Source organism: Arvicanthis niloticus, chromosome 6 (genome assembly GCF_011762505.2).
Source record: "Arvicanthis niloticus isolate mArvNil1 chromosome 6, mArvNil1.pat.X, whole genome shotgun sequence".
Classification (NCBI taxonomy): Eukaryota; Metazoa; Chordata; class Mammalia; order Rodentia; family Muridae; genus Arvicanthis; species Arvicanthis niloticus.
Window position 1 is genome coordinate 41,023,732 of NC_047663.1, and position 13,913 is coordinate 41,037,644.

At 47.1% G+C, this 13,913-nt stretch overlaps 1 protein-coding gene across 3 annotated transcripts in view; it reads right to left on the reverse strand.

Annotated features, from left to right (window-relative positions):
• Positions 1–7,708: 7,708 nt before the first annotated feature.
• Spaca3 (sperm acrosome associated 3) overlaps positions 7,709–13,913 on the reverse strand; it is a 45,953-nt gene continuing 39,748 nt past the window's right edge. For 2 of the 3 annotated variants that reach the window (XM_076935228.1, XM_076935227.1), the window contains exons 2-5: positions 11,973–12,238; positions 11,116–11,274; positions 10,670–10,748; positions 7,936–8,102 (exon numbers count right to left, since the gene is read on the reverse strand). In XM_076935228.1, coding sequence (XP_076791343.1) covers positions 8,036–8,102; positions 10,670–10,748; positions 11,116–11,274; positions 11,973–12,238 — 571 coding nt within the window. In that variant the 3' untranslated portion in view covers positions 7,936–8,035. Of the gene's footprint in view, positions 8,103–10,669; positions 10,749–11,115; positions 11,275–11,972; positions 12,239–13,913 lie in introns of all 3 variants that reach the window. The other variant, XM_034507453.2, reaches the window with a different exon arrangement.

Here is a 13,913-nt window from a genome sequence, read left to right on the forward strand (position 1 = left end):
GAGGGAGAAAGAGAGAAAGAGATGTACAAATGTCCATAGGAGACTTTTCCAAGATTTCTTCATTACTTTTTGTTTCCTGTAACATACTGATTTTCAATCTTGTCTCGATCACTAATTTGCTTTAGAATAAAGTGGAAACTATGAGTCCTCCCCCCCCACCCCGCCCAGGAACGATGTTCATGACCATGAAATAGGCATAAGGTTTTACAATTAATTATAGAAGAATTCTGAAGCCCCAGAGCCCATCAGTGACCCTCCGTGTGTCCACTGATGCTGGCCACGCCCTAGAAAGTACTGACTAATCTCCTAACGAGCCCACACCAGCACACCAAGAGCGATTGATGTTTCTTCTCCCTAAATGGCATAATGACTGTCGGTTCTTTCAATTTGCAGAAGGGAAAAAAAGATAGGATTTGATCAATTTCAATTTTTTTTTTCTCCTTAATTTAAAAAAAAAAAAAAAAAAAAAAAAAAAAAAAAAACCTTTGACACCTGCTGCGGTGTGTGAGCGAGTAAGCACGTTCTCACAGTCAGCAGATGGAATGAGTGAGCAGAAAATGAATACACACAAGAAAACTCAGGAACATGATTTCATAAAATTATCGTATGCTTGTGGAGATTCTGAGGGCTGGAGAGGCCTGCATACCTGAATTGTAGTGAGAGTACCTGCTTTACAGACATGCTCACGACCTGGTTGCTAAAGGAGGGAAATTATGTAGGTGATGTTCTAGGTGGCCATTCCTGGCTTTTTTGGGTTTGGTTTTGGTTTGGGTTTTGGTTTTGTGTGTGTTTTTTTTTTTTTTTTTGGTTTTGGTTTTGGTTTTGGTTTAGACAGAGTTTCTTTGTGTAGTCCTGGCTGTCCTAGAACCTGCTCTGTAGACCAGGCTGGGCCTCAGACTCAGAGATCTGCCTGTCTCTGCCTCTCTAGTCCTGGTGTGTGTGTGTGCACGCGTGTGTGCGCACGGGCGTGCATGCATGCACCACTACAGCCAGACTTCAACTGGTTTTTTATTTTTTAGTATGTATGTTGTCTCTTTAGGGTTTCTATTACTGTGATAAGACATCAAGACCTAAAGCAACATGAGGAGGAAAGAGGTCACTTCACTTTCTATGTCCCAATCACAGTCCATCATAAAGGAAGTCAGGACAGGAACCTGGAAGCAGGAGCTGATGCAGAGGCCATGGAGGAGTGTTGCTTACTGGCTTGCCCTCCTTGGCTTGTTCTGCTTGCTTTCTTATAGAACCCAGGACCATCAACTCAGGGATGGCGTGCCTTCCTGTGGGGCAGGCCCTACCACATCAGTCATTAATCAAAACAGTACCCTCACAGTCTTGCCTAAAGTCTGTGATTTTATGGGTGCATTTTCTCAATTATGGTTCCTTCTTTTCAGGTGACTCTAACTTATGTCAAGTTGACACAAAAGTAGCCAGCACAAATGCAAAGCTTGCTTATTCAAAGAAAATTCCACACCCTGAGAATGACTGCCTGGAATGGTTCTGGGAGGTGGGGTTTAGATGTCTACACTCCTTGAAGAGCTTCTCCGTGCCATATTCATTTGCCCAACTTACCACTATTATGGGCCATTTGTCTTTAAAATAATTCCGGCTTTCAGGGTTTCTTTTTCAAAAGGAATTATACCCAACTTAAAATAAACTTAATGCAGAATCATTGCTGGGCACCAACCCATATCCAGCTCAATTTGTCTTAAGACAGTGAGAAGGCAACTGGCCACTCTACCTCATCCTTTCATAAGCATTTTTCTGTGGGCCCACTATGTGCTGGGTACTGTGCCAAGTCCTGAGGGTTTCTGACAGTTAGGAAAACACTCTTTTTAAAACTTTTTATACAATATATTTTGATTATGTTATTTTTCTCTTCCAACTACCCTCAGAGAATCTCCATGAATCAATCTTCATGTTCTTTGGTTCTCTTAAACATATACACACACACTAAAAACCATGGAGTCTATTTTGTATGGACTCCTGAGCGTGAGCCCTGCCCTGGAACGCCCAGTGTCATGCCATTGAAGAAAACTGACTTTCCCTTTCCTAGCTTCTTGTTTAGGAGTTGGAGTTTGCACCCACTTTCCCTTCTCCATGCTAGGATTTGACTGGCTTGAACTTACACAGGGGAAAATACAAGTCTTGTCTTCAGGAATCTCAAAGCCTAGCTAGGCAAAGCTGGGTGACAGTTATACATGCAGACACCTGAACAGCAAGAGGGACAAGATGCATGGGTCACATTGTTCATTGAGAATAAGTACACGGACACAGGAGGCTGGCTGAGTTAGGGCAGATGTTCACTGAAGCTCCAAGAAAGGAATGGAAGCTATGGGCACATTGCATGCAGAAGACATACTAAGTGAAGGTTCACAAGCAGAAGAAAACCTGGAGGGTTTGGAGAATGCTCAGTCCCTGCTTGGCAGGAGTGTGCTGAATTTCCGCTCTCTCCCTGGGCTGCATCTCGCTAGTCTGGGTTCTAGCCTACTGGCAATCCAAATGCTGGTCCAGTGTCGGAGGCTGGAATGGGATGAGAATGAACAGTGGCCTTTGTATCCTGACCTCTCCAGCTTATTTTCAGTCACAGAAGCTGTATCACAGAAGCCAAGCTCTAGCCTCCTCCTCCTCCTCCTCCTCCTCCTCCTCCTCCTCCTCCTCCTCCTCCTCCTCCTCCTCCTCCTCCTTCTTCTTCTTCTTCTTCTTCTTCTTTTCCGAGACAGGGTTCTCTATGTAGCCCTGACTGTCCTGGAACTCACTCTGTAGACCAGGCTGGCCTCGAACTCAGATATCCGCCTGCCTCTGCCTCCCAAGTGCTGGGATTAAAGGCATGCACCACCACTGCCTGGCCCTCTAGCCCTCTTCTAAGGGTTGAGTTTCTTCTGAAAATGAGGATGGCCCCTCCTCTGTTGACTGGGAAGGTTCTAAGGCAAACTCTGGAAAATGACCCCATGGTGCCTGATCTCTTTAAGTCAGAAAAGACAAAGACATCCCATCCCACATGATTGAGGGTTACTGATGTGGCAAAAGAATTCTTTGCCACACTGGTAGTCTTAAGACAGAGGATGTTCCGATTTCCGTGTCTGACCAGGCAAAGGGAAAAAGCACCTATACCACTCATGGATCTCAGGAATGCTGGATTCTGTCTGGGTAGACGCCATCCAGAGTGTTCAGAGGGCACAGATTACACACAGAACACCTTGACCTCAGCCAAAGAAGGGCATCGGCAATTTCTACTAGAGCCACCAGGAGGCGCTAACTTCTGGCCTGTGCATCAGCACGAGGATAACCAGCCAGTCATCCCCAGAGCATTGCTCCGTCCTTTGTCTGACAAATCTGTCTCCTAGAGAGATTCTAGTCTGGAATGGGAGCACCTACCAAACTTGACACTCGTCCACACTCCCAAGAAACCTCTGCCACTTTAACCAAACTCGTTCTCCTCCCTCCCTTCACGCCCTCTCCCTCCAAATAGTGAAATAGGACACAGGGCAGGTGTTCAAGTAGGCGGGGCCTGAGGGCGCCCACTGGTCCCTGAGGCCACTGGTTCTCTCAGTACACCCAGAGCTCAGGAAAGCACAGTAGGAGAATTTCTTGAACCTGACTATGCCAAGCAATGTGGTTGTCCCTTCCCTGACAGTAACATTCAGGGTGATTTTTTATAGCTCTTCTAGCCCAAAAAGAATGCTGAACGCTGAACTCCTGGACATGACTTTTCCAAGGTCAGATTGTCGGGGTTAGAGAGAAAACCTCATTGCTCCAGCTCTGCCGAGATCATGCTGGGTCCTGTCAGCTGACAGATGTGACTTAGCAGGCAGTGGGTCCGACTAAAGAGCAGCCTAGGTGATCTCCTGGAGAGGCAGGGAGTCTCCCGGAAAGGGCTCAGGAGAAGCAATGTATTCACTTGGCGGGAAGCAGAGGCCTGGCACATAGGTCGTTCTTAGCAATACCATTGACTGAATCATGGTTTTATTAAAGGTATCAGGGACCATCCGTTGTCCTCTCATTCAGCAAACAGAGTGCCTACCCATCATTCATTCATACAGCAGTTGGACCCTCAGTGGGTTCATTCGTTTGTTGAGTACTTTGCTGGGCTGTTCTCTCCATGCTTGAGACAAAAGAAACACACAAAGTTCCTGCTATCTTGGTGGTTACAATCTAGTAGAAGAGACTGGGTGGATGGATGTGTGTGTGTGTGTGTGTGTGTGTTTTCAGATGTGTATGAAATCATGGCTGATAATGGGACCTGGTAAGGTAGTGACAAGGGACACAAGTGCCTCCTCCAGCTCTGGTTGTCAGAGACTCACTTTGAGGAGGTGAAATTGGGGTAAGTCGGGAGCAAGAGACTGTAGGGGAGAGTGATGGGAAATGGGGGCCAAGGACAGCAAGATTTACCCTGAGTACCCAACACAGCTGAGCACTTCTCTCAGGAACTGAGTTTGAGACTCAACGCTCCCCTGGTTTCCACTCCTAGATGAGCTTGTGCACTGTCAAGCATCGCCGCACACCAGCCCTTCGTAACTCTGACCAGAGCACTCTCTCCTGGCTATTCCTTCTCCATCTCTACCTGTTCCCAGTTAACTCACTAGCCCAAGCCTCCAAGGTTCTCTTACAGACCTGACACTGCTCAGCCACACCTTGAAGAGGCCTGAGGCCACGATCACAGCCTCCACATCCTTTTAACAACTGTCCCCTTGGCTCCAAGAGCCTCATTCCGCCATCCCTGGGCTCCTTTCTCAGACTGACTGAATGAGGCCCACTGGAACAATCAGGCAATGCAGGCAGGCACAGACATCTGAAGTTACAGCAGACAAGATAGATGAGGCCTGGGTCTCTGACCCTTTATCCATGTACAATGACTGTATACACTCAGGGAGTCAGATTGACTCGGGTACCAATTGCCCTTCCCTGAATCTTTGTCCCTATCTACAGAATGGGGATGATAGTGGTACCCACATTACTATTATTATTGTCCCAGGGTACTAATCAGATAATACATGCCACATGGTTAGCCCATGGGCTTTGTGTGATTTAATAGATCTATTAGTCATCAATGTCACCTCTTAGCAAGATGTTTTATCACTGTCTACTTGGATAAACAGCTCCCATTTTATCACCCATTGGCCACCATAGGTGGAAACCAGTCCATTTCCTCAATTGTAGATGGTCCACCACCCCTCCGGTATTTGTTGGCAGTTTGGGGGAAGTGAATATTGAGTGACATTGAGTGACATCCACCTAGAAGCCACCAACCATACCTCAGCTTACAGGTGAGCACACACAGTTTAGTGAAAGCCCGTCTAGAGGGCGCTACAACCTGAAGTCAACATTCATCCTTCTCACACATCTCCCATCATTTCTACTGCTGTGCTGTCTAATTTTACGTCAGCTTGACACAGGCTAGAGCCATCTGAGAGGAGGGAGCCCAATTAAGAAAATGGCTCCATAATGTTGGGTGGTAGGCAAGCCTGTAGAGCATTTTCTTAATCAGTGATTGATGTAGGACGGCTCAGCCCATTGTGATTGAGATCATCCCTGAGCTGCTGGTCCTGGATTCTAGAAGAAAGCAGGCTCAGCAAGCCATGGGGAACAAGCCAGTAAGCAGCACTCTTCCATGGCCTTTGCATAGTGCCTACCTTGTCTGAGTTCCTACCCTGACTTCCCTCAGTGGGTGTAGGTCTAATAAACCCTTTCCTACCCAAATTGCTTTTGGTAATGGTATTTTTTTCCCCACAGCAATAGTAACCCCACAACAATTGCTATTCTAGCAATTTCAAGACCCTGCCTACCTTGCTCCTTTTAAATACATGTGTCCCTGGTAACTGAGTCAGAGCTCCCTAACGAGTGAGCAGCGCCTGCCTTCCACAGACCTTCTCACATACTGGAAAGGGCACTCTGCGTTTTTCTACCTTAAACCCACTGGCAAGCCTCACCCCATCTTCCAGCTTTTTTTTTTCCTTACATTTTTTTCCTGTTGTATTTTTTTCATTAACTTATTCACTTTACATCCTGATCGATGCCCACTTCTCTCTGTCTCCTCCTCACACAACCCCCATCCCCCACCCTTTCCCCTCTGAGTAGGTGAAGTCCCCATCTGGGTACCAACCCACCCTGGCAAATCAAGTCTCTACAGGGCTAGGTGAATCCTCTCCCACTGAGACCAGACAAGGCAGCCCAGTTAGGGAAACAGGATCCACAGGCAAGCTCCAGTTGTTGGTGGACCTAGATGAAGACCAAGATGCACATCTGCTACATATGTGCAGGGAGCCTAGGTCCAGCGCATGTATGTTTTTTGGTTGGTGGTTCAGTCTATGTGAGCCCCCAAGGGCCCTGATTAATTGACTCTGTTGGTTTTCCTGTGGAGTTCCTAACCCCTCCAGGTCCCTCAATCCTTCCCCCAATTCTTCCATAAGATTCCCCAAGCTCCATCCAATATTTAGCATCTCTTCAGTCAGCTTCTGGGTATAGCCTCTCAGAGGACAGTTGTGCTAGACTCCTGCCTACACACTAACAGGGACTGGTGCTTACCGTGTAGGCTAGACTCCTGCCTACACACTAATCTTGTCAGGGATTGGTGCTTACCCATGGAAAAGGTCTCAAGCTGGGTCAGTTATTGGTTGGTCATACCCTCAGTCTGTGTTCCATCTTTGTTTCTGCATTTCTCATAGACAGGACAAATTTTAGGTCGAAAGTTCTGTGGATGGATTGATATCCTTATCCCTCCACTGGGGGGGTCCTGCCTGGCTACAGGAAACAGCCACTTTAGGTTCTGTATCCCCCTGCTAGGAGTCTTAGCTAAAATCACCCCAATAGACTCCTGAAAGCTTCCCCTTCCCAGGTCTCTGGCAGGTCCTAGAGATGCGCCCCCCCCCCCCAGCCCCACTCTTGACCACCACCAATTTCCATTCATTTTCTCAGCCCTCTGGCCCTCCCTCTCCTGTCTCTCCCCATACTTGATCCTGAACCCCCCTTTCCCTCCTCGTCCCCTCTCCTATCCAATATCCCCCCTCTACCTGCCTCCTGCGACTGTTTTATTCCCCCTTCCAAGTGAAAATCAAGCATCGTCACTTGGGCCTTCCTTCTTGTTTAGTTTCTTTGGATCTATGGATGTATCCGGTAGTTTATGGCTAATATCCACTTATAAGTGAATAAATCCCATGCATGTCCTTTTGGTTCTGGGTTACTTCCGTTGGGGTGGCAGTTTCTAGTTCATCCATTTGCCATCATGATGACTTTGTTTTTTTAATAGCTGAATAGTATTCTATTGTGTAAACGAACCACATTTTCTGTATTCATTTCATCTTTCATTTTCTTAAAGGAAGATAGTATGTGGTGACTTCCCCTTCCAGGAAGTGACCACCTGTTAATGTCAGTGACACTTGACTACCCCACCTCTAGAGAGCACTAAAGAGCAAGGTGGCCAATAAAACTGGGGGAAACTCAGTGGTCCCTCCCTTGCAGTCCTTATGCACCACCTCATGACCACAGAATGTAAGGGGACACCTGAGTGAGAGCTAAGGCATGGTGGCTGCCATCTGTAACCAGAGCTGCAGAAAGCAAGCGTCCCCTGGATGATATCCAACTACACCAGGAGTTACCTAGGGTCACCAGGTAAAACTGCATCGGCTCCCAGTTAAATCTGAATTCCAGATACAGAAGTAAGTTCTTCAATATTAGTTTGATCCATACAAGATTTGAACCACACCTGTATGTTGAAGCTACTTGTCATTTATCTCAAATTCTAATTTAACCAGGGTATCCTATTTTCCTTTTGGTCTGGCCTTTGTTAAATTTGGCAATTGTAGATCCAAGCTCTGCTGACACTGCCCCCTCCTCTGGAAGCCTTCCATGATAGGCTTCAGCAGGTTCGATGAGAAGGCCCTGGCTTCTGCTGGGTACATAGAGACCCGCAGAAAGCTGAAAAAACGTGCTTCCATCAAATTAGACTTTTATTACTTGGCTTGTCTTCTCAAGCCTGGGTCAGGAACAAGTACACACTTCCCAGCCAGCTGTGGGTGGCTTGGTCCATCCAGAGAGGGTCCTAGAAGTCACAGCCATCCACCCAGTCACTGAGGTCCCTGCCCTGGCAGTGGTGCCTCCAGGCTTCCCTGGGGATAGAAAACAAGAAGGAAAAGAATCCACTTTAGGAGCTGGGTGGCAGCAGGTACAAACCTTTAATCCCAGCACTTGAGATTCAGGAGGTGGATCTCTGAATTTGAGGCAAGCCTGGTCTACAGAACAAGTTTCAGGACAACCAGGCCAATACAGAGAAATCCTGTCTCAACAAACAAACAAAAAGAATCCACATCAGCTCCAGCCCTGGGTGCTGCTGTTCAGAGAGAAGAAAAGGTACAGGGCTCTAAACTGAAGAGGAGCAAGGACAGGGACTAGGAGGATGGAGAGCAACAAGCTGAGCTAGCCAGCAAGCAATCACCTAGGGAAAATTCTTTAAGGAAAAGAATGGCCATAAAAAGCCAGTATCTAATTGTCTTATTTTACCACTGAAGATGCAAACTACTATGATCTAGATACAAACAAGCTTACCCATGAATCTTTGTCAAAGGGTTAAAAGTTGGAATCCAGAGTCTAAGTACAAAGCTCCTTTTCAATAACCAAGTGCTTCTGGAGACAGTAAGACCACCTTATGTGTGTATAGCCCTTCCCTTCACAGTTTGCATGTCTTACATGTGTATAGCCCTTCACAGTTTACATGCCAGCATAGCCTTCACCCACTTATAACTATTTCCCTCCCCAGATGGCCTATTAGGTAGATTGGGTAGATATTATCTTCCCTATATTCAAAAAAAAAAAAAAAAAAAAAAAAACCCTCTGAGTGATGTAAACTCATCCACTTGTCCAAGGCTACAATGCACGATCAACATTTCCAGATTGCCAATGTAGGTCTTTCCACTGTTGGCTACTATACACTTTTGGGACCATTTCTTTGTATGGCTCACAGATATCTTTGTTTTGGTGTGTGTGTGTGTGTGTGTGTGTGTGTGTGTGTGTGTGTGTGTGTCTAGAAGTCAACCTTGAGTGTCATTTCCCAGGAGGTGTACATCTTGTCTTTTAAGACAGGGTCTCTCACTAAATCTGGAGCTTACCAATTTAAGCTGGGCTGGTTGGTTAGTGAGCCTCAGAAATTTGTCTATCTCTGCTTTCCTAGTGCTGGGATTACAAATGCCAACATAGCCAGCTTTTTAATATATGTTCTGGGGAATCAAACTTGGGTTTTCACTCTTGTGTGGTGAGCAGTTTTTGTGGTCTTAAGTGTCTCCCCAGTCCCATCACATTTGACATCTTGAGGAAGATAAGCAAGAACATAGGGTCCTGGGGTCCATTATTTTCAGGAATTCCAAGCTCTGAAAACTGGTGTCTTTTCTGATGTCAATGTCAAAGAACCTAAGGATCAATAGAGCACCAGAAAGACTTCTAAACAACTGTCAGCCAGAGGGGTTGATTGTCTCTTTCACTAGACCATAAGATACTTGAGACCAAAAAAGGCTCTGCTGTCTCTGCAGCTCTGCTGTCTCTGCAGCTCAGCTGTCTCTGCAGCTCCACTGTCTCTGCAGCTCAGCACCCTCCTGGCCCTTGCACACCTGCATCCTCGGTGCATGTGAGTAAGAGGAGTGGGCAGCACTGACCCTTCTGGGCCCACTTTCTCTAATTAGCCTCAGACTCTCAAGAGTCATCCATGCCATGAATTCACTCCCAGTGTGTAACAGCGATGCCCTTTGGTTTATTCTATTAGGATCAGGTCTTCTGCTCCATAGTGGGGGTACCAAGGCTATAAGCTCTTGGAATAGTACCTGAGCCTGTCTTGTCTCTTCTGTATTTTATAAGCACACTCTCTCCTGCAGAGCTGGCATTACCCTTAACTCACTTCTTAGGGCTTCAACTATTCTCAGACCAACGAAGTGGTGTCCATTTCAATGAATGTGTCTAGAATATCTCAAAATTCGGTCATATCTAACCCCTCCCCTTTCTCTTAGACCATATGCCACCTGCACCTGAATCCCTTCCACAGCCCCTTATACCTGATCTCTCTGTGTCCACTACGGGCACATCTGTCTCTCATCTTCCTTCCCCAACCTTTTCCACTGTTACATCTGTCCGTGGTCTCAGTGATCCAAACTCCTGGAGTGTTATTCCCTGATCATGTCCCTGCCCTGCTAGTTTCTCATTCATAAGCCTGAGTGGAACAGAGGTTGGAGACTCAGTGGGAAACCCCATGAAAAGAGACAGGGCAACTGTGAAGCACCTGACTGAGCGTCTGTATGAACCAGCCATCCATGTCAGTGCCCAGCGCAATGCTCAGACTTCTTGGTTGTGAGGAAACTTCAAAGAATATATTGCTTGAAGTAGATAAGAAAGAAAACAATGAAAAGAAGGATGTTCCAGAACCCTACCCCTGGTCCAAGCAAAGGACCACTTCTACCATCTATTATGCACTGCAGGCTTTTGTATAAAATTTGGGCTGAGCTATGTGGTCATGTAATTGCCAATGCTATCCTCTCTGACTGTGTCAACTTTCTGAATTCCCATAATCCCCAACACTGGCTGTGAGGGTTAGTTCATGAAGCTATGGGATATGCTGACTGAGATGAAGTAGATACTCATGGAGGGCCAGCTCCAGACCTGGCCACAGTGGGGGATTGCAGTGGGAGTTACTCACCAGTAGCCCAGACCCAGGGGCTCTTGAACTATCTTCATGACACACATGACAGAATCTTTGAGATCATTTTTCAACAAATCTGGAGTGGGAGGAGAGAAACAGTGAGGGAGCAGAAAACAGAGTGTGCTCTCTCTCTCTCTCTCTCTCTCTCTCTCTCTCTCTCTCTCTCTCTCTCACACACACACACACACACACACACACACAGACACACAGACACACACACACACACACACTTCTTCATCTCTGGAAACAGATGTTACCCGGTCCCTCTCCCCCACAGTATTCTTTCCATTCCTGTAGCTCTAAGGCTGGACCCCAGTTCAGAGTCACAGAAGCCCTTTCTTCCTCTGCTTGCCCCCTGAGGATCTTCACCCAGAGACAAGGACAGGGGAAAAAAATGAAACAACAAAAAAGTGAAGGCTACCGCAGGCCCAGCCCTGGCCTACCAGTGCAATATATCCTGCAAAAATTGGGGCCATTTGGGGCAAGGTTTTTGCACCACTTCCGGCTGCTGATCTGGAAGATGCCATTGTTGGTGCTCCCGTCAGCTTCATGATCCACGGCAGCTGTGTTGAAGCCACTTGCATAGTAAGCAAGGCAGACCCCTACAAGGGACAGACACGGGCTTTGAGGTCAGGTGGTTGAGCCACCACAGACCAAAGTGCTCACAATCAGTTCCTACACACTGGCTCCCTCTGTCCCACAAAGACAAAAGATATCCTTCCATCTGCTTTGTAGATGGCTCAATCTAGAGTCAGAGGTCAAAGTGACTTCCCCAAGCTTAGACACAGTTACCTCAAAGCAAAGGTCAGGACTGCACCTCAGCCCTCCTGACACAGGCTGTCAATCTTCCCTCTCTCTCTCCTTGCTCCGTATATTGAAGGGCTTGCTGCATTTGTTGAATAAATGTACAAGAGCTAACTGTTTAGAGGCAAGATTAGGAAGACACCAGTGGGCTCTACAAAGGAGGCCAAGACTAGAGACAAATGAATCCAGATGTGACTGTACTTTACAAGTTCCTGAAACTGCCATTAGTTTGTAACATTTAGAGTTACTGGTTTGTCCAGTGTGCCACCTAACTTTTGGCAGGCATGTTTAATCCTCATGGACAAGATAGGGTGTAACCTACTAAGCAGTAGGTTCCTTTGACTTCCTGGCTACCAGCAGGGATGGTTCTAATCTGGCTGCCTGTTGCCTGCCTAGTATTTGGTTAACTCAGGATTGAGTGCTGTTCACCTGGTCCACCTTGAATTTTAGGAGGAAAGACGGGGTGAGTGGAGGGAGTGGGGAGAAGGGTTCTCACAGTCAGCCAGGTTATATCCCCGGTAGCCATCTAGACCGAAGTTATGCAGGACTTTGGCCAGCTCACAGCGACTGAAGACCTTGGCCTTGCTGGAGGCAAGCAGGCAGCTGAGCAGATAGGCCAGGGCCAGCCAAGTGATCCCAGGTGAGCACAGCTGTCTTCTGGGAGCCCGGCTCTTAGCTTCCATGCGATGGCACAGGTAGAGGGCTGAACTGTGGGATGGCAGACAGTTCACCAGCCCTGACCAAAGGTCCAGACAGTTGCCCCTTAGAAGAAGGAAAGAAGGGGCTTGAGTGTACCCTGGGAAAGAAGTGAAGGGGTGGATAGAAGACAAGGATCCCTCCCTGATGGAACACCAGATATGCTCCTGGGACTTTGGACAAGGTTTCTGGAGCACTACTCATGGGGTCTCCTTTCCAGCCCCTGGCTTCTCTCTGCCAGCCTTAGTTGAATAAGGGACACAGCATGGAGCACTCCCAGGTAGAAGGCACTGCTCCAACACTCAGATCCAGAGCTGAAGCCTCCATCTTCCCAACCCCTCCTATAACCCCACCTTGCAAAAGCTCCCTAAAACTCACCCATCTTGCTCGCTCTACTCTGTCACTGGCTCTGTGGGCAGATCCCCATAACATGGGGACATAAGCCACTGACTGATTACCTTTAGCCTCGTGGTTCCTTCACTTCCTCAGGCCCGCTGGCCCTCAACTACACTGCCCTTGTCACTTCATGACCTGGCCAGTCCCTGTCTTGACATCAGTTCATACTTCCCTACTCTGCAGCCTGCCGCTCATATCTCTCCCTGGCCAGTACCATCCAACACATCTACCCATGACTTTTACCTACTTTGCCCACCAATCTCCTCTCCCCCATCACAAACTTAAAACACAAAACACTCACACAATCTCCAAAATGGCTGTCCTTTGTGCAATCTTAAAATGAAATGGGTGGGGGGTGGGAGAGGTCGCCCAGTGGTTAAGAGTGTGCAATGCTCTTGCAGAGAACCTAGATTTGGTTCTCAGCATCCATATCAAGAAACTCACTATCACCTGTAACCCCAGCTTCAGAGTATCTGATGCCCTCCACAGGGTTGCACAGGCACCGGGACTCATGTACACATAGACATGCATATACCCATAATGTAAAATGTTTGTATCTTTAAAAATAAAGGAGAGATGGAGAGAGAGAGAGAGAGAGAGAGAGAGAGAGAGAGAGAGAGACAGAGAGAGAGAGAGAGAGAGAGAGAGAGAGAGAGAGAGAGAGAGAGAGAGAGAGAGAGAGAGAGGATAGTAGAGGTGAAAGGAGATCAACACAAACTAAGCATGTATAAAAATGCTGGAAAGAAACTTGCTACTTTGTACGCTCACACTCTATTCATTAAAAAACTAAAGAAGAACATGGGTATTCTTCTTTTCCAACCTCCCACCCTAAATGTGGAGGATGACTGAGGCATAGTTTTGCACATGGGTTTGACATCCACCTCTGCTCCTTCCTATGTCTTAGGTGTAAGACAGTCTTCACGTCTTTTTCTTCATGTATAAGATGGCTGGGAATTAATAGTACTTGCCTCAGAAGATGGTTGAAAGAATAAAAGAGAAAATGAGTGGAGAGCTACTGGCTCTTTGCATTAAAGGCAGACTTGCCGTTGTTTCTTTGGTGAACTAGCACCCATGCTAATGCTTGTCTTTGATCGTCTTTCTCTTGGCTCCATCAAAAGGGCTTCAGAACCCCCCTTGCTCCTCTTGAGTAGCCCTCTTCTTCGTTCTCAGGTGACCTCACCCCTTTCTGCACCAAGGAAAGCAGTAAAAAATTCTGCCTCAGCCTCATCCCACCTTCAGACTTGTCAGGAGCTTCCCACACTCTATCACCAGTCCTCTGGAGCAAGGACAAAGTCAGTGTGTCACTGCTGCCATTAGTGGTGCCATCTTGCTTTATTCCCAGCTT